Below are 26,516 nucleotides of genomic sequence, written 5' to 3' on the forward strand. Positions count from 1 at the left end.
AAGAATCGTACTTTAGCTTTGCTGCTGGTAGTGGTTTCAAATGTAGCTTTTAATCCAGCAAATATGCGTTCAACAGTACCTTTTAGATCAGTTGCCCATGCCTTCTCGCTTAGCATGGCCACTTAACTGCATCATCAGGAGACTAACACGCTGAGCTTCACCCACGGGGAACATATCAAAATGAGCCAGCATCTTTTCCCTGAAACCGTCAAGGGTATTAGGTTCACCTTCATACATTGGAAGCCACGGGCCACCCGGGGTATATGGCATCAACACCGGCATGATGGGCGCCACTCCTTGCACTGCTGCGCTGCCGGGCTCTCTATCGACACTGTCTTTCAGCTGCATTAGCGTCGCCGGGTGCTGCCGCATCTCCGTGCTGCGACATACTGTACCCCCTTAGTTAATCCAGACCCCTCCGGTCCCAGCTTCCGTCTAGATATGTAGATTCGTTCCTCTGTGCAGCAGGATGACAATGACACGCCCCCTGCTGCCTCTAACTGCCACACGCTCTGTGATGGTGGATTTTGAAATTTTTCAGTTAGACTGGGGCTTGGGTAATGACGTAGCTCAATTAACAGTTTTGTGCCTAACGGTTATGCGATGATTACATCAGGGGATGGCGGCCATTTTTACCCCATTATAACCAATGGAGAAAAGTCACTTTCAATAGTTTTCAATGGGGAACGGGATTTTCTTTAAAAAGTTAATTTCCAAGATTTTTCATCCAAATTTTCACAGTTTCAGACTCCAATTACGGCACACAATACCCGGTGTACGGGCTGGCCCAATCCTGTTCGTGACGCCAGTTGTGACGCCCGGGAGACCAAGGTACCCAGCACCAGATCAATGAGGTCCGTCTCTTGAGGGGGATGTCACTAGTGGCTTGACCCGGTGCTGTGGCCTCAGGCGATGCACAATGCAAGGAATATCATGAAGGAACAGACACTTACTTGATTAGCAGCAGGTCCTCCCAGCTGTGATGACCACAATCCTGGATCGATGGCTATTGTCCAAATGAAAGACTGAGGCGCTGAAACGTTTAACCAGTTTACTTCAACAAAGAGGGATTTGCAACCAATACTGTCACCGGAGTCTGTTTAAGAACTCTGAATTACTTTGACCCTGTTAGGATTTCCACCTCTTATTATGCGCAGTTTCTGTATGGCCCTGCTGCTGTATGTGAACTGGCTGCCGACCCAATCTGTCTCTTCTGTACTCTGGTTCGACGGACAACCCGAGTCTTTTTTTGTCGGCTTACCCCCTCTGGGAGTACCGCTGAACTCTGTGTCTGTTGCTGCGTCTTACCCTGGTGAAGCTGATATCACCTCACTTCCTTCCGGTTGCTGTATTACAGTTAGGTCCATATATATTTGGACAGAGACAACATTTTTCTAATTTTGGTTATAGACATTACCACAATGAATTTTAAACAAAACAATTCAGATGCAGTTGAAGTTCAGACTTTCAGCTTTCATTTGAGGGTATCCACAATAAAATTGGATGAAGGGTTTAGGAGTTTCAGCTCCTTAACATGTGCGACCCTGTTTTTAAAGGGACCAAAAGTAATTGGACAATTGACTCCAAGGCTATTTCATGAACAGGTGTGGGCAATCCCTTCGTTATGTCATTCTCAATTAAGCAGATAAAAGGCCTGGAGTTGATTTGAGATGTGGTGCTTGCATTTGGAAGGTTTTGCTGTGAAGTAAACATGCGGTCAAAGGAGCTCTCCATGCAAGTGAAACAAGCCATCCTTAAGCTGCGAAAACAGAAAAAAACAAGCCGAGAAATTGCTACAATATTAGGAGTGGCAAAATCTACAGTTTGGTACATCCTGAGAAAGAAAGAAAGCACTGGTGAACTCATCAATGCAAAAAGACCTGGGCGTCCACGGAAGACAACAGTGGTGGAGGATAGAAGAATAATCTCCATGGTGAAGAGAAACCCCTTCACAACAGCCAACCAAGTGAACAACACTATCCAGGAGGTCGGCGTATCAATATCCAAATCTACCATAAAGAGAAGACTACATGAAAGTAAATACAGAGGGTTCACTGCACGGTGCAAGCCACTCATAAGAATCAAGAATAAAAAGGCTAGACTGGACTTTGCTATAAAACATCTAAAAAAGCCAGCACAGTTCTGGAAGAAAATTCTTTGGACAGATGAAACCATGATCAACCTCTACCAGAATGATGGAAAGAGAAAAGTATGGCGAAGGCGTGGTACAGCTCATGATCCAAAGCATACTACATCATCTGTAAAACACGGCGGAGGCAGTGTGATGGCTTAGGCATGCATGGCTGCCAGTGGCACTGGGTCACTAGTGTTTATTGATGATGTGACACAGGACAGGAGCAGCCGAATGAATTCTGAGGTATTCAGAGCCACACTGTGTGCTCAGATCCAGCCAAATGCAGCCAAACTGATTGGTCGTCGTTTCATCCTACAGATAGACAATGACCCAAAACATGAAGCCAAAGCAACCCAGGAGTTAATTAAATCAAAGAAGTGGAATATTCTTGAATGGCCAAGTCAGTCACCTGATCTCAACCAAATTGAGCATGCATTTCACTTGTTAAAGACTAAACTTCAGACAGAAAGGCCCACAAACAAACAGCAACTGAAAACCACCGCAGTGAAGGCCTGACAGAGCATCAAAAAGGAGGAAACACAGCGTCTGGTGATGTCCATGAGTTCAAGACATCAGGCAGTCATTGCCAGCCAAGGGTTTTCAACCAAGTACTAAAAATGAACATTTTATTTAAAATTATTGAATCTGTCCAATTACTTTTGGTCCTTTTAAAAACAGGGTGGCACATGTTAAGGAGCTGAAACTCTTAAACCCTTCATCCGATTTTAATGTGGATACCCTCAAATGAAAGCTGAAAGTCTGAACTTCAACTGCATCTGAATTGTTTTGTTTAAAATTCATTGTGGTATTGTCTATAACCAAAACTAGAAAAATGTTGTCTCTGTCCAAATATATATGGACCTAACTGTATATATAATGAATATAGCCACGGATCCGGTATCCGTCTCTGCGCCTATTCTGGGTAGAGGTTATTGCTACCCGGTTCTCACAATGTCCTTTTTCTCTATTCCTCTTTTCCTACTATGGGTATTACGGGCCTATAATCCGTTATAGGGCTGTTAGGAGTTCAGTTATACGACCTCTCACTTTCAGCTCCTCAGCCCAACTGCCAGTCCTTTACTCAGACCAGAATAGATCAAGGGGAGTCTCTGGAGCTCCCCCTTCTGGCCGGAGATGGTAGTGCAGTCTTGCTATTTTAATATTCGTATTTGGTGTCAATAACTATTTTTGTCGCAAATACCCCTAGGGGCACCACACTAACATGGACCTGGGCCACAGAATAGTTCTTAGCGTCCCAATGGATACACCAGAATCCCATCACCTTCCAAGGACCAGCCGATGTGGAAATGTTGCCCTTATCAGAGTCACCAAACTTCCTGAGTCCAACATTCCAGTCACTCGCACCCCGTTAACATTCATGGAGTATGCCTGAGGGCCCTCGCCAGGTTGAGTAACTGCTCTGGGTAGGCAAACTAGGAGCAACACCGGCCTATGCTGCAGTCCATTGGTTCAGAGTTGATTGGACACTATGCGGCTATATGGCTAGGGGCATGACACCTCCAACAGAGAACGACAGGAGACTTATTAGTCGGCTTACTCTCTTGGGACTCTGGATGGCCCCCAGTGCGGATTTAGCCTCCTTCTTTTGGGAGCCATCCCTCTTTTGAGAGTCCCAGAAAGGTCTACCAGGTCATCTGCAATTTGGGGATCTCCCAGGGCAACCCAGGACTGAATTGGCTTCAGCAGAGAGTGGATAATCCGATCCATGACCACTCTCTTGACCCTTTGGGCTGGGGAACAAGTCTCTGGTTGCAGCCACTTCTGTACCAGGTGAAAAAGGTCAAACATTTGTAATCGGGGAGGTTTATCACTGTGAAAGCCCCAGACATGAACCCACTGTGCCCTGACTGCCAGGGTTACACCCAGCCGAACCAAGACCTCAGCTTTAAGTTTGACATATTCTTTTGCGTCTTGTAGGGTCAAATCAAAGTATGCCTTCTGTGGCTCTCTGGTCAGATATAGTGCTAAAATCTGTACCCACTGCTTCGGGGACAGTGTCTCATAGTCTGCCACCCTCTCAAACACGGCCAGGAATGTCTCAATGTCATCCCCAAATTCATCTTTTGCAACTCCCCTCTCACGGTTTTCCTCACTTGGGTCTCGTCGCTTCAGTCTGGAGGTGGTGCGGCTTCACTGACAAGGACGGCCTCTGCCAGGAGCGTCATATGTTCCTCATGCTGTCAATGCTGCTGCTGTTGTATTGACAACTTGTTGGTCTCCTGCTGATGTAGATTTACCTGTATCATCTGTTTAATTAGTTCCTTCATGGTTGCAGGCTGCGCTTTCACGGCTCCAGCTGCCTTGACCCAGGACATGTAGTTTCCAGATTGCAATCACCTGTACGTTGGGATTTCTGTCCTCATTCGAAGCACCAATTGTGAGGGATCGGCTTTGCAATAGATGCTGGTTCACACACGGGACTTAGTAAGGCTACGTTCACATTTGCGTTGTGCGCCGCTGCGTCGGCGACGCAACGCACAACGCAAACAAAAACGCAACAAAACGCACGCTAAAACGCTGCGTTTTGCGACGCATGCGTCCTTTTTCGCCGAAAGTTGGACGCAAAAAAAATGCAACTTGCTGCGTTCTCTGCGCCCAATGCTTGCGGCCAAAAAAACGCATGCATCGCAAAACGCAGCACAACGCATGTCCATGCGCCCCCATGTTAAATATAGGGGCGCATGACGCATGCGGCGACGCTGCGGCGCCGAACGCTAATGTGAACGTAGACTTAGCTGGTTCCAACAAACATGCGGTTTATGAAAAGAAGTTCATAAACCATCAGGGACACAAAGTAAAACAGCCTCTCCCAGGTAAATAAAGGTATTACAGAACAAAATAAAAAATAACAAGTCCATAGAACATATGGGCTCAGCTGTTTCGATGTGTCTTTTCCTCACAGATTGCAGCAGGGTCTGAGCAGCACATGCAAGGCTTCCTCACCTTACAAATCACACAGACCTAGTGAGACAGCCCCATCTGCCTTAAATCAGACCATCCATGACCTGGACTGGAGGTAAGTGAGCAGCTGATCCCACCCAGCTCTTTCAGCTGCTCATAAAACTTGCACCCATAATCCGAGCTCATAAAAACACCTCTCAGCACTATATGTGCTTGGGCCTGCTTCTCCGAGTCCTACATCACCGAGGTTTGGCACCTGGTGGACACATGCCTCCCATCCACGACCTGTCCAGCTGCCACTTTATTATATATATATATATATATATATATATATATATATATATATAGGTGAAAAATTGGAACAGCATCAGATACTACCTTAATAATGTGCAAAGCTTCCCCAACCAATATTCAAATGGCTCTTAGAAATAAAGATAAAAAAAGCTTGAGAAAGGATACCACATCCGAAACGTCGCCACGCCGTTTGGGCAATAAGGTCCACTTTTTTTCATTTTTTTGTGCTGTTTTCCTTATTTTATCTTTATATATATATATATATATATATATATATATATATATATATATATATAGTGAGGAAAATAATAATTTGATACACTGCCGATTTGCAAGTTTTTGCACCTACAAAGAATGGAGAGGTCTGGAATTTTTGTTGTAGGCATACTTTAACTGTGAGAGACAGAATCTTAAAAAATCCAGAAAATCACATTCTATGATTTTTACATAATTAATTTGCATTTTATTGCATGAAATAAGTATTTGATACAATAGAAAACAGAACTTAATATTTGGTACAGAAACATTGTTTGCAATTACACAGGTCAGACGTTTCCTGTAATTCTTGACCAAGTTTGCACACACTGCAGCAGGGATTTTGGCCCACTCTCTCATACATTTCTTCTCCAGATCTTTCAGGTTTCGGGGCTGTCCCTTGGCAACATTGAGTTTCAGCTCCTTCCAAAGATTTTCTATTGGTTTCAGGTCTGTAGACTGGCTAGGCCACGCCAGGACCTTGAAATGCTTCTTAGAGACACTCCTTAATTACCTTGGCTGTGTGTTTTGGGTCATTGTCATGCTGGAGAACACCCAGCCATGACCCATCTTCAATCTCATGATTCATGACCCCATCCATCATCCCTTCAATACGGTGCAGTCGTCCTGTCCCCTTGGCAGAACAGAACCCCCAAAGTATGATGTTTCCCTCACCGTGCTTTACAGTTGGGGCGGTCTTCTTGGGGTTGTACTCATCCTTCTTCTTCCTCCAAACACAGCGAGTGGAGTTCACATCAAAAAGTTCTATTTTGGTCTCATCTGACCACATGACCTTCTCCCATGCCATTTCAGAATTAATCAGATAGCCATTTTCGAACTTCAAACAGGTCTGTCTGGACATGTGCCGGAAGGAGCACGGATACCTAACGTTCCCTACAGGATTTTAATCCATGACTACATAGGCCAGTGGAGGCGAACCTATGGCGCATGTGCCAGAGGAGGCACACAGAGCCCTCCAACCTTCGCCGTTCCACCGCAATACACAGAGGCCAGCAGCTGACATCGGCTTACACACGACTGGGCACATGGCATTGACGTGAGCCCCCGTCGCTTAGACACTGAAGTCAGCTACCAGCTTCAAAAGATGATGCAGTGGAGGAGAGTAAGGAAGATGAGCAGCAGTGTTTATTATGGTTTTTTTTCCATGTGTTGAACAGCAGCACTGGCAGGATGGATATATAACAGGATGGGGTTATATATACCACAATGGGGGAGCATATGTGCCAGGATGAAGGGTATATACCAGGATTGAGGGCATATATACCAGGATGGGGGAACATATACTAGGATGGGAGCACAAACATTGAGGGAGCATATACAAGGATGTCGGAACATATACAAAGATGAGGGATATTTCAGGCTTGTGGATGAGGAAGCATATACACAGTTGGGGGAACATATACCAGGATGGGGAGAATTTATATAAGGATGGGGGAACATACATCAGGATGGGGAGCACATAGTAGGATGGGGGCATATCCATGGATTGGAAGAGCATATACAAGGATGGGGGATACAACCAGAACTAAGGCTACGTTCACATTTGCGTTGTTGTTTGTTGCGTCGGCATTGTTTTGTGACGCATGCGTCCTTTTTTTGCATGATTTTGGACGCAAAAAAAATGCAACTTGCTGCGTCCTCTGCGCCCTGACGCGTGCGCCCAAAAAGACGCATGCGTCACAAAACGCAACACAACGCATGTCCATGCGCCCCCATGTTAAAAATAGGGGCGCATGACGCATGCGGCGACGCTGCAGCGCCCGACGCTGCGGCGCACAGCGCAAATGTGAACGTAGCCTAAGGGAACATATACAAGGACGAAGGAGCATATACATGGATGGGGGAGCATATATAAGGATATAGGTGCATATACACACGCTATACATACGCAGTATACATGCACAGTATACATACAAAGTATACACACACTATACATACACAGTATACACACACTATACAGTACATACACACACTATACATACACAGTATACGCACACTATACATACACACTATACATACAAAGTATACACACACTATACATACACAGTATACGCACACTATACATCCACAATACATACACTATACATACACAGTATACACACTATACATACACAGTATACACATACTATACATACACCCTATACACACACTATACATACACAGTATACACACACTATACACACACCCTATACAAACTATACACACACACTATACACAAACTACACATACACACTATACACACACTATACATACACACTATACACACAGTATACATACACAGTATACACACACTAGACATACACAGTATACACCCTATACATACACAGTATACACACAGTATACACACAGTATACATACACACTATACACACACTATACATACACACTATACATACACAGTATACACACACTAGACATACACAGTATACACCCTATACATACACACTATACATACACAGTATACACACACTATACATACACACTATACATACACTAGACATACACAGTATACACCTTATACATACACTATACATACACAGTATACACACACTATACATTCACCGTATACACACTATACATACACTATGGATACACAGAATACAAACATTATATATACACAGTACACACACACCCTATACACACTATGCATACACAGTATACACCCTATACACACACTATACATTCACCGTATACATACTATATATACACAGTATACACACACTATACATACACAGTATACACACACTATACATACACAGTATACACACACTATACCTTCATCGTATACATACTATACATACACAGAATGCAAGCATTATACATACACAGTACACACACACTATACATACACAGTACGCACACACTACACATACACGGTATATACACATACACACACTTATACACACGCAGGACCCTAATGACCAAAGCACACAGCGACCCCAAATCCCCAGAGGGGCGTGACTGCTCGGACCAAATCCTGTGACGTCACCGCTCTCACTCCCTGGGCTGTGATAGTATGACGCGTCCTGTGCACATGTGTCCCCGCCCCTTCCTGGAAGCTCCGCCTCTCGGTGGTTGCATACTGGAGCCGCTGGTCGGAGTTGTGGAGCGTTTCCCGGGAGCTGGGACTGAGGACTCGGGACACGGCGGACGTGATTGGTGTGCCCGGGAATAGCAGTTGTGGCCGCTGACTCCCGGCCAGGAGGACAGAGCACTGTGCGGAAGTCCCGGGGCTCTGCTGCTGTAGGGGGAAGCACAAGCTCTTCGCTGTGCTGAGTGCGGCAGGAACTCTCTGGGTTGAGCCCTCATGGGGGGGAAAGTTCGTGCTGTCACTGTGTGACCTGTGGAGCCGGAGCATGTGGCGCTGGTGCTCGGGGCTGGTGTGAGCCGGGGCTGCTCGGAGCTGTGTGTGCGCTGCCCGGGAACATGAAGCTGAGCCGGCAGATCACGGTGCTGGGCAGCGCGATCTTCTGTGTGGTGATCTTCTCCCTGTATCTCATGCTGGACCGGGGGCAGCTGGACCAGCCGATGACCCCCCGCAGAGAGGGCGCGTTTCCACAGGTGAGCCCTGCCGTGTGCCCCCGATGCCCCACTGATGCCCACACAGGACTCGGCACTGCCCCACCAGCCGTGGTCAGGGCACGGAGTTGTCCGGGCAGCGCTCTGTGGCATCACCAGGTGCCCTTACTTCTCCCAGCACTTTGCCATCTTTACTTCTTCTACCTTGAATCACTTTACACCAGATCTGCTGCCAGTTTTCTGTTTACTTTATTGGATATTATATCTGATGAGGCTGGTGTACTTACTGTGAGAATCTATTTAATTTTGGCTTTTTATTCTTTGTAAAATGTCCCCACCTGATGCTAAAATGAGAATTTTAAGAGTCCATCCATCGACGATCTTTCTAAGTAAGTACACCAGCCCCATCATGTCTAGGCAGTCTATTTAATGTGTGCAGTTTGTATTGTGGAGCCTGAGGCCAGATCACTAAGGGCATAATTACAGGGGTGTCAGCTATATTACTGAGACCCCCACAGATCCCAAGTGTACAGAACAGAAGGCCTGCTCTGCGTGTTCTCGTTGAGGAGACGTCCTATCCATCGAGCCCCAAGATTTAGAAAAACTCCCTCTAATTCAGTCTTATGTTGCCTCATTGGTTTGTCGTTTATTTGCTGGGTGGTCTTTATAAATCCAGACAAGGATGATTGAAATCCCCCTGATACCGTGACCGTTCCTCATTATTATAGGGGATAGCGCCTTAACATCCTGTCCAGAGGGAACGCAAGGGGCACGTTCAAAATTATATATTATAGAAAAAATTGGAACAGCATCCAGTACTGCCTCAATAACGTGCAGAGCCTTCCCAACCAGCAGTCCAATAGCCTCCAGTTATAGTATAAAAAAAGAAAAGCAGCACAAAATAATAGAAAAAAGTGGACTTTATTGCCTGAACGGCGTGGCAACGTTTCGGATACAAAATCCTATTTCAAGGACCTCTCGCGTTCCCTCTGGACAGCTTTTTTTTTTTCTTTTTTTTTAAGTCCTGGCTCTGAAAATTGGTTATTAGTTTTCAAAAACTTTCCCAACAGCAGGAATTGTTATAAAAGATTAACCAATTACTTCCCTGCTCCCTCCAGTGATGCGTGCCAGTCCTGCAGCGATGACATCCCGTCCTGACATCAGCCATGATGCCTGCATATGAGGCTGTACCCGACCCCTGGGCCGTGGTGATGGCCGTAGTTGGTATCTTTAGGCTTCTCGCAGTGGTGGGCTCTGAGCTTTTCCAAACAGACATAACAAAAAAAAAAAAGAAAGGCTGAATAATTTATTATTGTCTTTATTCAGTTTATTTTCAATTATCCCAATGTTATTTGTCTTTTAGTTAAATATTTATTTTACTCGATTCTTTACAGACATTATCGGCACTGTCCCTATTGGGGCTCACAATCTAGATTTCCTATCAGTATGTGTTTGAAATATTTAGATTCCTTCTCACTTCTGCCGGAGACTGTCCTTCATAATTATAGGGTTTTTTTATTTTATACTTTCCTGTGTCAATGGGGAAAGATTTACTAATGCTGTAGAATGTGCCAGGTTCCCAAATGGAGGAGAGGAGAGTTGATCTGCACTGCCGAAGAGATATTCCCAATAAGGCCTCTTTCACACATCCGTCGGTACGGGGCCGTCGCAAACCGTTGGCCCGACGGACGTTGTGCAAAATAGTGCACAACGTGGGCAGCGGATGCAGTTTTCAGACGCATCCGCTGCCCATTATGAGTTCCGGGGAGGAGGGGGCGGAGTTCCGGACGCGCATGTGCGGTCGGAAATGGCGTCTCCGACGGACGAAAAAACGTTACATTGAACGTTTTTTCATCACGACGGGCCGCAGAATCACGACGCAACCGTTGCACGATGGTTGCGACGTGTGGCCATGCGTCACTGATGCAAGTCTATGGAGAAAAAACGCATCCTGCGGGCAACTTTGCAGGATGCGTTTTTTCTCCAAAACGACGCATTGCGACGTTGGCCAAACGACGGATGTGTGAAAGTAGCCTAAGGATCTAATAGACGTGATGTTGGAATAACAGAGGTTTACTTTCGAAGTTGGGCTAGCGTCTTCATCTGGAGGTCCACAGTGCTGTCCTGATGAAGCGAGTCCAACCTCGAAATGCGTCGAGCTTTGTTGTTCCAACCTCGCGTCTACTGGATCCTTATTGGAAATATCTCCTCGGCAGCGTAGATCGCCCCTCCTGCCCCCCAAGCACTAACACCCCAGGTTTTCCTGTCCTGAGGGTACTGCAGCTGTTTCTTGCTTCTATTCCTCATTTGTGAGTTTCGCAACCATAAAAGTGATCAGTTACCTGCCCCTCCACCTGTACCTGCCTATTGCATAAGACCTTATTGCGCTTGTTGTTTCCTCCCTTTTAGGTTATCATTACATTTTTATTGTTATATTAAGGTTTAGCAAACCATGTTAAGAACTTTAAATATATAAACAGTTTAGGCAGGAAGGAAGATAAGGGGGAGGGAGAACACACATGTTACTGGGGTAATATTGGTGAGGGAAAGCAGAGGTAACAAAGTGTCCAGAGTCATTTTTTACCAACATAACAGGTTTTAACAAACTATGTGAAATCTATCAATCTTAGTAGAGTAATGCTGTGTAACAAGGTTCACAGAATATAATAAAACCAGGGAGAAACAACTCTTGACATATCGAGTGGCTGCTTCGTATACTCAGGGAGAAGAGATAAAAATATAATAATACCTAGGCTGTTTTGGAAATGTATGCCTGTAATCCAAGGTCCCCACCTTTTTTGATATTTTGGGAACATGTTATTAGCAGTAGCATAACTATTCTCATAAACTACATTATGTATCCTGGTTCCCATATGTCACATGCTTTCCTGAAGAACATGATACAAAGGGCCTGATTTGTGTTGTTTTTTGTTGTTGTCTTGCGTCCCATATTTTATCGTAATAACGGTGTTCATGAATTTTGAGCAAAATCAAAAGTGCTTTTTTTTTTCCCTCCTTTCGCATCTTTGCAGAAATTTCTGGCAAGTTGAAAACACTCTAAGGGGGACTGGAGTAAATTTGCGCAAGAATGTAGCATTTTTTTTTTCTTCGTAATCTGGTGCGAATGAGGAAAAACTAAACCTAAAATACCGTAGGTGCAAATGCAATATTGAATCGGGCCCAAGTTTGCTCAGTGCTTTATCTAAAACCTTAGTGAATGTGTCACTCCTACAGTTCTGTCAGCCATACTCTCCCACAAAGGCGCATGGGCATCACTTATTGTGGTAGGACTGAGCTGTTTTATGTTGATAGATTGTTCTAAATGCATTCGCACCTCTCCCGATGGTGAGCTTCCTATGAGTTCTTGGTCTCTAGCAGAACCCTGTATACTGTGTGTGGGCACGGTTAGGCTTTTGCCATGTCATGGACACTTTGTCTAATCTTACACTCTATTACAGCACTCTGTTTAAGTAACGTGGACGTGTCCCTTGATGTTCAGCACTGACATACGTTTTCTTCGCTGCTGCTAAATGCTTCTCCTTTTTAGGCTACTTTACCACAATGAGCTTTTATCATGTTTTTGACGCTTCGTGTTTTCCCTGAGTCAAAAATGCAGCGTCTTACAGTTCCAGCAAAGTGGATGGGATTTATAGCGATCTCCCGCACACCGTGCATCTTATTTACGTTGCGGAAACTCTCCCACGGTGCGTTTTTCAAATTTGCAGCATGTCCATTTCTCTTTCGGGCACGCTGAGATTTATGCGCAGATTGTCCCCATAGATTTACAGTAGATGCGTAAAAAAGGTAAAAAAAACCCAGCGCCAGCGCTTTCTGTGTGTTTCAGATGTGGAAACTAAAAAAGCGCGTACGTCAAAGTTCAGTTAAATCAAAATGCATCAAAAACGCGATAAAAACAGAAGTAACCGAATTTAAATAATCGGTGCAGAAATTCTGCAACATCAAAAGCTCATTGTTGCGGTAACGTAGCCTTGGAATAAGTAGATTGCTCCCAGTAATTAAGTAAGCTACAGTAATTTACCCAGTTAAAGCTACAGTAATTTATGTTCAGTTGAGCAAAAGCTGTGTGGTTTCAAGTCATTATCTGCAAGGACAGGGGGTTTACGGATTCCTATTGATTTCCTAATACAAGGATGAAGGTTTATTTGGCAATTTTTGGTGCAATATAGTTGTTTTTTTGACAAACACATCCATATTAATCGGGATTTGCAAAGTATTGCTGATATAGCTAAAAAAGATTTAGAAATTTTACGCAGATGTAACTTTTAGTGATGAGCGCAAATGCTTGTTACTCGAGTTTGCTGAGGGTGCTCGGGTACGCACCGAATAGCGTGGGTGCTCAAGTGACATGTTTGAGTCCCTGCAGCCTCATGTCTCGTATTTCGCAGCTGTAAGACAGCCATAAAACATGCGGGAAAAATGTTTATCAGCAACATTTTATTCAATTTGGAATGTTAAATAACTTCTTCAATATAGTTATAATAATTTGCGATGCACAGGGTGCAGAGCTACGTACCTGCTGCCTCTTATGTGCTGCTGCGTGGGTTCATATAGGGAACCACACAGAATTTAACAATGTTTAAAGCCAAACATAACCTCCTTAAATGTATGGAGTGAAATACGGTAACTTAAATTTTGCATGTGCATATGTATTCACCCCTTTTGCTATGAAGCTCCTTTCATAAGTCACATGCTAAGTGATTGCACACAGGTGGATTTCCTAAGTGTCACATGTTCTGTCAGTATATACACAGCTTTTTTTTAAAGGTCACAGATACGGCAACACCATTAAAGGGAACCTGTCACCCCCAAAATCGATGGTGAGGTAAGCTCACCGTCATCAGGGATTTATCTACAGCATTCTGTAATGCTGTAGATAAGCCCCGATGTTACCTGAAAGAGGAGAAAAAGAGGTTATAATATACTCACCCAGGGGCGGTCCCGCTGCGTTCCGGTCAAATGGGTGTCTCAGGTCCGCTCCGGCGTATCCTATCTTCATTCCATGACGTCCTCTTCTTGGATCCGAGACGCGGCTCCAGCGCAGGCGTACTTTATCTGCCCTGTTGAGGGCAGAGCAAAGTACTGCAGTGCGCAGGCGCCGGGCCTCTCTGACCTTACGGGCGCCTGCGCACTGCAGTACTTTGCTCTGCCCTCAACAGGGCAGACAAAGTACCCCTGCGCCGGAGCAGCAGCATGAAGACAAGAAGAGGATGTCATGGAATGAAGATGGGAGGCGCTGTACCAGACCTGAGACGCCCATCGGACCGGGACCGCCCCTGGGTGAGTATAATCTAACGTCTTTTTCTCCTCTTTCAGGTTACATCGGTGGCTTATCTACAGCATTACAGAATGCTGTAGATAAGCCCCTGATGCTGGTGAGCTTACCTCCCCATCGATTTTGGGGGTGACAGGTTTGCTTTAAGCAGGAGGCACCACTAACCAAACACCATGAAGACCAAGGAGATCTCCAAACAAGTCAGGGACAAAGTTGTTAAGTACAAGTCAGGATTGTTTTTTTTTCTTCTTTTTTTTAAATCCCTTTTTACCAAGTGTATACCTCCCACTAAAAAACTCTACAGAAGCCATGCATGTTACATTATGTAACATTTGGCCACATAGAACTTGCAGGGAAAAGTGGGTTGTTCTCTTAATGCACCACTCCAACTTTTTTCTTTCTTTCAGCACTGGAGTGGCGCTTCAAATGTAAGCCTCCCATTCTTATACTCCCCTTCCGGCGGCTCCACCTTTTATCGACACCGCTCCGGAAGTCAGAATTAACATCACAACAACTGCTCAAAGCAAGTTTGAGAGCCAGAGCAAGTCTCTCATAGAGATGTATTGAAAAGTGACCTCCATGAAACACTGGAGCTGCCTGCAGATCACTTTTGGTAGGAGACCGACGGGAGCAAACCTAGAAAAGATGAAGACAGCAGATGAGTATGAGACTGGGGTCAGGGGAATTACATTTAAAGCACCACTTCAGCGGGGCAATAAAAAAAAAAAAAAACTGTTAGGCCATGTTCACACTTTGCGGTGTGCTCTGCAGGTTTATCCCGCAGCGGAATTGATAAATCTGCAGGGCAAAACCGCTGCGGATATCCCTGCAGATTTATCGCGGTTTGTTCCGCGGTTTCCGCTGCGGGATTACTCCTGTACTATTGATGCTGCATATGCAGCAATATGCAGCATCAATAGTAATGATAAAAATAATAAAAATTGGTTATACTCACCCTCCGATGTCCGGATCTCCTGGACGCTGCACCCGGCGGTCCGGTTCCAAAGATGCTGTGCCGAGAAGGACCTTCGTGACGTCACGGTCATGTGACCGAGGCGTCATCACTGTCATGTGACCGCGACGTCACCACAGGTCCTGCTCGCACAGCAAACCGAAGACCGGACGGCCGCGGGCAGCGCTGAGAGGTGAGTATAACATCATTTTTTATTTTAATTCTTTTTTTTTACACTATTTATGCTTCCCAGGGCCTGGAGGAGAGTCTCCTCTCCTCCACCCCGGGTACCACCCGCACATTATCCACTTACTTCCCGCAACATGGGCACAGCCCCATGCGGGAAGTTAGCGGATCAATGCATTTCTATGGGTGCAGAATCGCTGCAATTCTGCACAAAGAAGTGACATGCTGCGGGTTTTAAACCGCTGCGTTTCTGCGCGGTTTTTCCCAGCAGCATGTGCACAGCGGTTTGCGGTTTCCATAGGGTTTACATGTTAATGTAAACGCTATGGAAACTGCTGCGGACCCGCAGCATCAAAACCGCAAAGTGCGAACATGGCCTAATTGTCCTCTAACCTAGGCCTCTATTTCCTAAATTACAGTCCACAGAGTGTAGAGTGATACGTTTTAGCATTAATGTTTATTCAGTCTTTATTAGAACAAATATGCCAAGCATGAAAAAGAATGTACCGCGTATACTCAAGTATAAGCCGAGATTTTCTGCCCATTTTTTTTTTTTAGGCTAAAAGTGCCCCTCTCGGCTTATAATCGAGTCACCCCCATCGGTCTGTCTCCCCTCTCTCCCGGTCTGTGTCTGTCACATCATACTCTCCTGCGCCCGACGCAGTCCCTGCCCGATGGTCACAGGGCGCCGGCAACTCTTCCTGTGTTCAGCGGTCACTAGGTACCGCTCATTAAAGTAATGATTATGGACGCGACTCCACTCCCACTTCCTGAACACAGGAAGAGCTGCCGGCGCCAGGAGATCATCTCATCGGAGAAGCTGCCAGAGGCTGCGCCGGGTGGGTGAGTATGACGGGGGGAGGGTGAGCATTGCGATATTCACCTGTCCCGTTTCACTGGCTGTGACGTTCGGGTCAGAGGGCGTGATGATGTGGTTAGTGTGCGCAGTGCCCTCTGCCTGAACAGTCACTGCAGAGAGCCGGAAGACGGAGCAGCGCGGCCGTGGAATGGGGACAGGTGAATATCGCAAGTGTCCCCGCCTGCTCAGGACAAGAGGTGAGTATGTCATTTCATTTTTTTTTTTTTTTTTTTTTTTAATTGCAGTAGCAGCATATGGGGCAAATGTTTCTATGGAGCATCTTATGGGGCCATAAACCTCCTTTATGCAGCATTATATGAGGCAAATGTTTCTGTGGAGCATCTTATGGGGCGATAATCAACCTTTGTGCAGCATTGCATGGGGCCCATCATGAACTGTATGGAGCATTATATGGGGCGTATTTTTTTATGGCGCATCTTATGGGGCTCCTGATTCAATATGGATATTCAAACACACTTAACCTACTGATGTCTCAATTAATTTTACTTTTATTGGTATTTGTTTTTATTTTTGAAATTTACCAGTAGCTGCTGCATTTCCCACCCTAGGCTTATACTCGAGTCAATAAGTTTTCCCAGTTTTTTTATGGCGAAATTAGGGGTGTAGGCTTATACTTGAGTATATACTGTAATAATTGGTTCAGGATGCATGAAGTGCTGTTACTATCAAGAAATCATTACAGACTCATTCGATTACCCCGGTGCAATAGTGAGTGATTCCTATTATTTTTCTTCTGAAACTCAGCACTCTTGGTATCCTGTATGTGTTTTTAACCAAAAATGATTGTTTTTATTGGTGCTTTAAAAATGACTGATTTGTATTTAGTCTTATGGAAAAAGACATGTCCGTGCTCAGTCATCCTCTGTATTTATCTCAAAGCCGCATTTCTTACATTTGGAAGAATAGGGTTGTGAAGTATCATTTTTGCCTTTCATGTGGCCCAGCAGCATGACCCACCTGTCACGGGTTCCCCGCTACAGAGAGGAGCCAGAAGACCGCAGAGTCTGAGTTCTCCTCCTGTACTGAATAGAAGCACATTACCTTATTAAATGATGTACATTTCTTTGTTCAGTGCAGGGGTTAATGTGCTCTGTTGAGTGCTCTTGTAGCTAAGGCTCTCAGCTGTGCACTGTTAGCCACTCCCATCCCCTGCACTATCTGGGTCCTGACACATCATCAGAGCTAGCTTTTGCTGCATGACTAGGAGAATAGGTGTTGGTAGTTGTTTGGCAGATTTATCTGTGACAGTTGCCTGGTTTTGTGAGTGTGATAATTCCCTTCTCTTACTTTTGTTTAACCCCATCCTTCACTCCTCGGTGCATACCTGTGTTATATTTGTCTGTATATTTGTATGTTTGGTATTTTCCTTTACCCCTGTTCATATTACTTTAGTCTGGTTGGTGCACTACTCCTACTCCCCTCTTCCCTGGGTGGGGAAAAAGTACAAACTGAGGGTGAATTCAGGAGATAAGGCAAGGTATGTGGCCGTGGCATCTTCACCTTCAGAAGTTACCCTGGGAGCAGGGCGAGCTAGGGCGCCCCCTAGTATTAGGGAAGGAACCCCTGGTCCTGAGGCTCCCAATAACAGAGTCGTGACACCACCTTTTTGAGGTTATTAAATGGGTTGTCCAGACTACAATGACAAGTCTACAATCACTTTGTGACTGCAGACTTGTGAATCCTCACATTGCGCCCTGTGAGGATTCTCCTGTGTAAGCGCCAGGAGCGACTGTCCCTTGACCGCTAGTATGTGATATGCATACTCCAGGCCAGAATCTGATTTGACTGTTTCTGGTGCGCTCAATGCAAAGTTATTGTGCGAGACTAGAAACAGTCTAGTTGAAATGTGGCCAGGATTGTGCTTATTGCTTATTTGCAGGTATATGACCTCCGTTCCGTGTTTTTCTTAGTTTTTTTTTCTGCCTTTAGCCACCAAAAAAGACAAATTGCAGGAAAAAAAAGATGCCAAAGTGATGTAAGGGCATGTGCTCACAAAGTCTTCTAATCGCCGGCGTACTTGCTGAGTTTGTGAATGAGAACACACTTTAGGAAAAAAAAAATTTTTTTTTTCCCAGAAGCATCTTCCCTTGTCCTTTTGGTTATTTTTGTTGCGGTGCCACTGAAAGATCCTTTTTCTAAGTGTATATAAGCTACTGAGCAGCTTCCAAACCACCTGAAGCCGTCTGAAAAATCTTTTATTTTTTTTAGCTGCTTCACAGCTTTAGAAGCCTGAAGTGGTTATTAGAAGCTCAAACATGTGCAGTCTGTAGATTAATTATTATTTTTTTTTTTTAAATGCGAGTGCGTCAAAATGCTGTGCACATATGTGACCTTAAACCGGCTTTAGATTTGCTTCATAAAGTTTGTCACATCATACACATTAGTACACTTTGGAAGGGAATCTGTCAGGAGGATGAGCCCTCCTCTGCCACTGATATGAGCATGCAGGCCATAGAAGCTGAATAATAGGATACCTTGATATCTGTGATCCGATGTCTTATTCCCGAGAAATTCACGCTTTCTAAAATTTCACAGCTCGACTATTTCTTCACATTCCTCCTCCCCGTAGACTGAGCAGTATGACTCTGATGGCAGGTTCTCTTTAACGTCTGATGTAATCTGTGATTTTTGTGATGTATTTTTTTGTTGCTGATTGTAAACCATTTGTGAAACATAACAATACCCTAGGTTAGGGTGACATTGGACCGACACTGATCTGGCACCATGCTAATGCCCAGGAGCAATAGAAGGCAGTTTACCATTCTCGCCCTTGACATGTTTTCTTGCATAGCGAGTTTCTGTAATTTTTAGACTGGCACAACGTGTTCTTTTTATTACACTTTCTTGCGCCAGGTCTGTATGAACTTGTGGGGAGTGGTGTTTGCACATCCTACTTGGCCTCTCTTTTTCAGTTTAGACAACAGCCAGCAGTGATTTTAATGACCCGGTTTCACTCCCATATGGTTTATATGTAGAATAGTGATTTTTGTATGGATTTCCGGGTGTCCTTTATTCCAATAACTTCAGTAGAGCACTTAAGAGAGAACTGTACTGTGGCTTTGCTGTTGTAACCCGTCATGTTGCTTTCTTTATGGAAGCGGCACTTCTGCAGTTAATCTTTACTTGTTTGCTTTTTTTTGTAGCAGGCTCCATAGCTGGCTCACAGATTAGTCTGTCTTAGCTTATTATAACATTATCTGATTTCTTATGCATTAGCACAATAAAGGGAATGTGTTATCGGAAAATAATTTATTGCTTATATAAGCTTTTTAAAGGGCATGTCCACAACTAGGACAACCCCTTCTCGATCTGAATATTCGGCCCCATTAAAATTAAAAACACCTGTACTCTCCTCCTGTCAGGGTTGTGCCAAAGCTCCGAGTCCTCAATTTTACTGACTCGGACTCTGCAGCACTACTGAGCATGTACCTTAAGTGCAGCACAGATTCATCCCAACTAAAAGCAGAGATCCTTATATCTGATTATATAGGACATTTCATAACTTTCCCAAATTACTATGAAACCATTTACAGAACATCCTGCATTGTCCTACTGTACCCAATTATATATTTTAGGAGTCTGACCATTTTATACCAACTCCACTACTCCGATTTCCCAGCGCTGCCTCCTGTGCCACCACTGCTCCAGCGGTGTCGGCACTCATATTCTGTGATTGTCACTTGAGCCATGTGCCCAATCATTGCCGGCGTCACTGTCTCCAGAAACATTAGTAATCGCGGCTCTCACTTTCTTTTGATTATGTACACGTCCGAAGGTGGGGACAGTGATGCCAGCACTGATTGGGCAGCGGGCTTACATGTCATAACCACATGAGACTCCCCGCAATGCGAGTTCCGGCACGGGCGGTGAGTATGTGTTTTCAGTTTAAAGGGGACAAACATTCTGATCGAGAAGTGTTGTTGTGTTTTTTTTTTTTTTTTTTTCACATTTGTGCTATATTTTCTATTCAGTATATTTAAAAAAATCTTCCAATTTTTCTCACTGACCACTAAGCATAATATTCGACCCCTACTTTCTTTTCTTCATATGGACTTTAGCAGCAGTCTCCTGACTCAGACCAAGTTTGTTTGTACAGAAACATAAACCCATTATGAATGGAGGGGGGAATATGAGCTGTTACATCACCATAGTGATCCTTTCTGTGATAATGAGACTGCTGATAAGTTTTCTGCATACACTGGGTGCACAATTATTGGGAAAGTGGGGATTTTCACCGTATCATCATTTTATGCAGATTTTCCACCTCCAAGCTGTATAAACCTGAATGCTTATTGGATGAAGCAGATCAGATGATGTGTATTTGTGTGATGAGGAGGGTAAGGGTGATATATTAAAAAAACAAACAAAAAAGATATATTCTAAAAACCTACCATAATTTAAAGGGACTCTGTCAGCCCAGAATAACTGTTCAACACAAGTACAGGCACTTGGTCTTATCAGAGAAATCTTCTTCTTTCTCTGCTACAGTTGATCAGTCATCAAAATTGTCAATTCTTAAAATCTGTATTCAGTGAAGGTACTTAAATTACTGAGAGGGAATTGTATCTGTGGCAGCCGCCATCTCCTATGTAGATGGGAGGAGCTAGAGGCAGAGCTCCTCCCTCTTATTTACATAGGATATGACAGCTGCTATGGTTACAATTCTATCTAAATAGGAGGGAGGAGCTCTGCCTCCAGCTCCTCCCATCTATATAGAATTATATCCATAGCATCTCCTATCTCAGTAACGGGGAACTCTGTCTTCACTGAATACAGATTCTACCCTAGAAATGAGAATTTTGCTAACAACCAATTTTGGCAGAGAAAGAAGCAGATTTTTCTGATAAGATAAATTTACAAAGTTGCTTATTTTCACATGTACTATTGAATTCTGAAATAAAAATGACGGTTACTGGTTAAATGTTTGGCTCCGCCATGATGCACTGAGCGCCTGCACGTGGTTTGAACAGCCATTCTCTGCTGACAGTCCCTTTTCACCATAGGTCTGTTTCTGATTTTCAGAATACATTACATTTTTGAAACTGGAACTTTCACCTAATTTTTCATATTGAACTGGACCCATCATGTATTATTAGTTTCTGAGCAGAATAAAACATTTGTTTTATTTTACTTCTCTATTGCAGAGATATGAGCAATCAAGTGTTAGGCACCTAATGAGTTGACTTCAGTTGCCACCTGGGGTGTTCACTTCTGCTTCCTGTATGACACTGATCAATCATAAATAGGCAGCAACATAGAAATGTGATGTCAACAGGATCACATGACCAGAGTACACTGGTCCTGCCAGCCGTGCTGCTGATATAAGCACTGAAGATGCATTATGCAGCACAGAAGTGTGGAAAAATTAACTGGAGAAAAAAATAATAAAATAAAATCTTTTCATCCCGCTTTGCAGCCACTTTTACATCATTTGTCCAGATTAACATGACACTGTCATGAAAGGTCCTCTTTAAAGGCTACATGTTAGCTTATTCATGGTATGTGCACATGCAGCGGATTTGACGCTGCGGATTCGCAGCAGTTTTCCATGAGTTTACAGTACCATGTAAACCTGTAGAAAACAAAATCCGCAGTGCACATGCTGCTGAAAAAAACGAGCGGAAACGCTGCCTTGTTTATTCCGCAGCATGTCAATTCTTTGTGCGGATTCCGCAACTGTTTACACCTGCTCCTCAATAGGAGTTCGCAGGTGTAAATCCGCACAAAAACCGCGGTAATTCCGCAGTAAATCTGCAGTGCGGATTTACCAAAATCAGTGCGGAAAAGTCCGCACACTTTTCCGCAACGTGTGCACATACCCTCATGGTTCCTAGCCAATCATAAACTGGCTGCACTTTTCCATCCATGTGTGTCTGTTAGGCCGGGGTCACACTTGCGAGTGCAATGCGAGAAACTCGCCTCAATACCCGGCACTGCCGCTGCCACTTGGGACCGGTGCGTTCAGTTATATAGAAATACATGCAGCAGCACACTCCCGTCCCGAGTGCCGGCAGAGTATGCCTCTCGGATGACTTATCTGAGGCCATACCCGATGGCTTGTCCCCACTCCCCATGACTGACCCGGTCTTTCTTATGCATGTGTATGGTGCATAACTTTGGCACACGCCATATTTGCATAAAAATGTACCGTATATACTTGAGTATAAGCCGAGACCCCTAACTTTGCCTCAAAAAACTGGGAAAACTTAATGACTCGAGTATAAGCCTAGGGTGGAAAATGCAGCAGCTACTGGTAAATTTCAAAAATAAAAATAGATACCAATAAAAGTAAAATTAATTGCGATATCAGTAGGTTAAATGTTTTTGAATATCCATATTGAATCAGGAGCCCCATATAATGCTCCATAAAGTTTGATGGGCCCCATAAGATGCTCCATATTAAAACATGCCCCATATAATGCTGAACAAAGGTTAATAATGGACCCATAAGATGCTCCATAGACACATTTGCCCCATACAGTGCTGCATAAAGGTTAATAAGAGCCCCATAACACGCTCCATAGAGATATTTGCCCCATATAATGCTGCACAAATGGTGATTATGGCCGCATAAGATGCTCCATAGAGATATTTGCCCCATATGCTGTTGCAGCGATTTAAAAAAAAAAAAAAAAAGACATTACTCACCTCTCGTCGCTCAGGCCCCCGGCACTTGCAATATTCACCTGTCCTCATTCCACCACCGGGCGCTGCTGTGTCTTCAGCGTCCTCTGCAGTGACTGTTCAGGCAGAGGGCGCGCACTAACCACGTCATTGTGCCCTCTGACTTGAGCGTCACAGCAGAGGAGGCCGAAGACAGAGCCCGGCGGTGGAACGAGGACAGGTGAATATTGCGCAGTGCTCACCCTCCCGATTATACTCACCTGCTCCCGGCGCGGTCCCTGGCAGCTTCCCTGATGGTCTTCTCTGGGCGCTGACAGCTTCTTCCAGCGTTGAGCGGTCACTGGTGCCGCTCATTACAGTAATGAATATGCGGCTCCACCCCTAAGGGAGTGGAGTCGCGTCCATATTCATTACTGTAATGAGCAGTACCCTGTGACCGCTCAACGCTGGAAGAAGCTGTCAGCGCCTGGAGACCATCGGAGATGTAGGGACCTCGCCAGGAGCAGGTGAATATGTCACAGCCACCGCTCCCCCTCCCCTGCCGACCCCCCTGAGACAATGACTTGAGTATAAGCCGAGAGGGGCACTTTCAGCCTAAAAAAATGGTCTGAAAATCTCGGCTTATACTCGAGTATATACTGTAAGTTTTTAATTTTGTTGCTGCATTTCCATTTGTTGGCATACATTATAGTGTAAACCTACAGTACAATTGATGACAACTAGTGATGAGCGAATAGCAATGTTGCTCAGGTGATCTCCGCGTATTTTGTAGTGCTCCGGACATTTAGTTTTCCTTGCCTCAGCTGCATGATTTACGGCTGCTAGCCAGGCTGAATACATGTGAGGAATGCATGTTTGTTAGGGAATTCCCACATGTATTCCAGCTCTCCAGCAGCCATAAATCATGCAGCTGAGGCGACATAAACTAAATCTCCGAGCACTAACAAATACTCGGAGACCACCCGAGCAACAATGCTATTCGCTCATCACTATTGACGACAGGTGTAGTTTTCTATTACCCAATATGTGCTACATTTATTGAGGTTTGCACACCCTAATAAACTGGCACGTTTTATTCCAATGTAGTTTAAGACTCGCTTATGACCCCCTGACAAAGGCCAATGCCGAATCGCACTTTGGGGTAGGCGCCTCGCTGTCTGGGGTCTCTTGATTATCCTATTGCAGTAAGTATTGTTTACATACAGTACAGACCAAAAGTTTGGACACACCTTCTCATTTAAAGATTTTTCTGTATTTTCATGACTATGAAAATTGTACATTCACACTGAAGGCATCAAAACTATGAATTAACACATGTGGAATTATATACTTAATTTCAGTTGTTTCACACTTTTTTGTTATGTCTTATATTCTAGGTTCTTCAAAGTAGCCACCTTTTGCTTTGATGACTGCTTTGCACACTCTTGGCACTCTTTTGATGAGCTTCAAGAGGTAGTCACCGGGAATGGTCTTCCAACAATCTTGAAGGAGTTCCCAGAGATGCTTAGCACTTGTTGACCCTTTTGCCTTCACTCTGCGGTCCAGCTCACCCCAAACCATCTCAATTGGGTTCAGGTCTGGTGACTGTGGAGGCCAGGTCATCTGGTGTAGCACCCCATCACTCTCCTTCTTGGTCAAATAGCCCTTACACAGCCTGGAGGTGTGTTTGGGGTCATTGTCCTGTTGAAAAATAAATGATGGTCCAACTAAACGCAAACCGGATGGAATAGCATGCCGCTGCAAGATGCTGTGGTAGCCATGCTGGTTCAGTATGCCTTCAAATTTGAATAAATCCCCAACAGTGTCACCAGCAAAGCACCCCCACACCATCACACCTCCTCCTCCTCCATGCTTCACGGTGGGATCCAGGCATGTAGAGTCCATCCGTTCACCTTTCCTGCATTGCACAAAGACACGGTGGTTGGAACTAAAGATCTCAAATTTGGACTCATCAGACCAAAGCACAGATTTCCACTAGTCTAATGTCCATTCCTTGTGTTCTTTAGCATAAACAAGTCTCTTCTGCTTATTGCCTGCCCTTAGCAGTCGTTTCCTAGCAGCTATTTTACCATGAAGGCCTGTTGCACAAAGTCTCCTCTTAACAGTTGTTGTAGAGATGTGTCTGCTGCTAGAACTCTGTGTGGCATTGACCTGGTCTCTAATCTGAGCTGCTGTTAACCTGCGATTTCTGAGGCTGGTGACTCGGATAAACTTATCCTCAGAAGCAGAGGTGACTCTTGGTCTTCCTTTCCTGGGGCGGTCCTCATGTGAGCCAGTTTCTTTGTAGAGCTTGATGGGTTTTGCCACTGCACTTGGGGACACTTTCAAAGTTTTCCCAATTTTTCGGACTGACTGACCTTCATTTCTTAAAGCAATGATGGCCACAGTCTATTCAGCTGTGTATCCACCAGACTTCTGCGCAACACAACTGATGGTCCCAACACCATTTATAAGGCAAGAAATCCCACTTATTAAATCTGATAGGGCACACCTGTGAAGTGAAAACCATTCCCGGTGACTACCTCTTGAAGCTTATCAAGAGAATGTCAGAGTGTGCAAAACAGTCATCAAAGCAAAAGGTGGCTACTTTGAACAACCTAGAATATAAGACATAATTTCAGTTGTTTCACATTTGTTTAAGTATATAATTCCACATGTGTTGATTCATAGTTTTGATGCCTTCAGTGTGAATGTGCAGTCATGAAAATACAGAAGAATCTTTAAATGAGAAGGTGTGTCCAAACGTTTGGTCTGTACTGTAATTGTTTTACCATTATCTTTTTCTGGAGTCACTACACGCTGTTTTTACTGGAGTTATACATTTGGATTACATGTCATAAATATAATGCAGTTTACATGTGTATTGCATGTTGTTTGATACACTATAGTATATACTTGCAACAATTATAAAAAGTCTCAGATGCACAATACAGTATATATACAGTACATATTTGTATTATGTTTATATATGTGACCCTCTATGCTTGTTAAAAAAAATATATATATTTTTACTCTTTTCATACTTGGCATGTGTGCCCTTTTCCTTGTTGTAAGGTTTAGCTCCCTGATTTTGTAATAAAACCATATTTTTAATATTACTTCGATCCTGGACCTTTGGTCGTTTCTTTTCTCCTTGTCTTTTAAAGGGAATTTGTCACCCCATTTTAGGCTTATAAGCTAAGGCCACCGCCAACAGTGGCTTTTCTACAGCATTCTATAATGCTGTAGATAAGCCCCCGATGTAACCTTTCCAGGCGCCTGCGCACTGCAGTACTTTGCTTTGCCCTCAACAGGGCAAAGTATGCCTGCGCAGGAGCCGCGACAGGAAGCAAAGAAGAGGACGTCATTGCATGAAGATGGGAGGCGCTGCACCACGACGCCCATCGGACCAGACCGCAGCGGCATCGCCCCTGGTTGAGTATAATCTAATTTGTTTT

At 44.4% G+C, this 26,516-nt stretch overlaps 1 protein-coding gene across 1 annotated transcript in view; it reads left to right on the top strand.

Annotated features, from left to right (window-relative positions):
- The first annotated feature begins 8,663 nt into the window (after nt 1-8,663).
- MAN2A1 (mannosidase alpha class 2A member 1) overlaps nt 8,664-26,516 on the top strand; it is a 169,062-nt gene continuing 151,209 nt past the window's right edge. Inside the window, exon 1 of the mRNA XM_077290144.1 lies at nt 8,664-9,186. Within this exon, the coding sequence (XP_077146259.1) occupies nt 9,052-9,186 (135 nt within the window). The 5' untranslated portion in view covers nt 8,664-9,051. The remainder of the gene's footprint in view (nt 9,187-26,516) is intronic.

This window comes from Ranitomeya variabilis, chromosome 1 (genome assembly GCF_051348905.1).
Source record: "Ranitomeya variabilis isolate aRanVar5 chromosome 1, aRanVar5.hap1, whole genome shotgun sequence".
NCBI lineage: Eukaryota > Metazoa > Chordata > Amphibia > Anura > Dendrobatidae > Ranitomeya > Ranitomeya variabilis.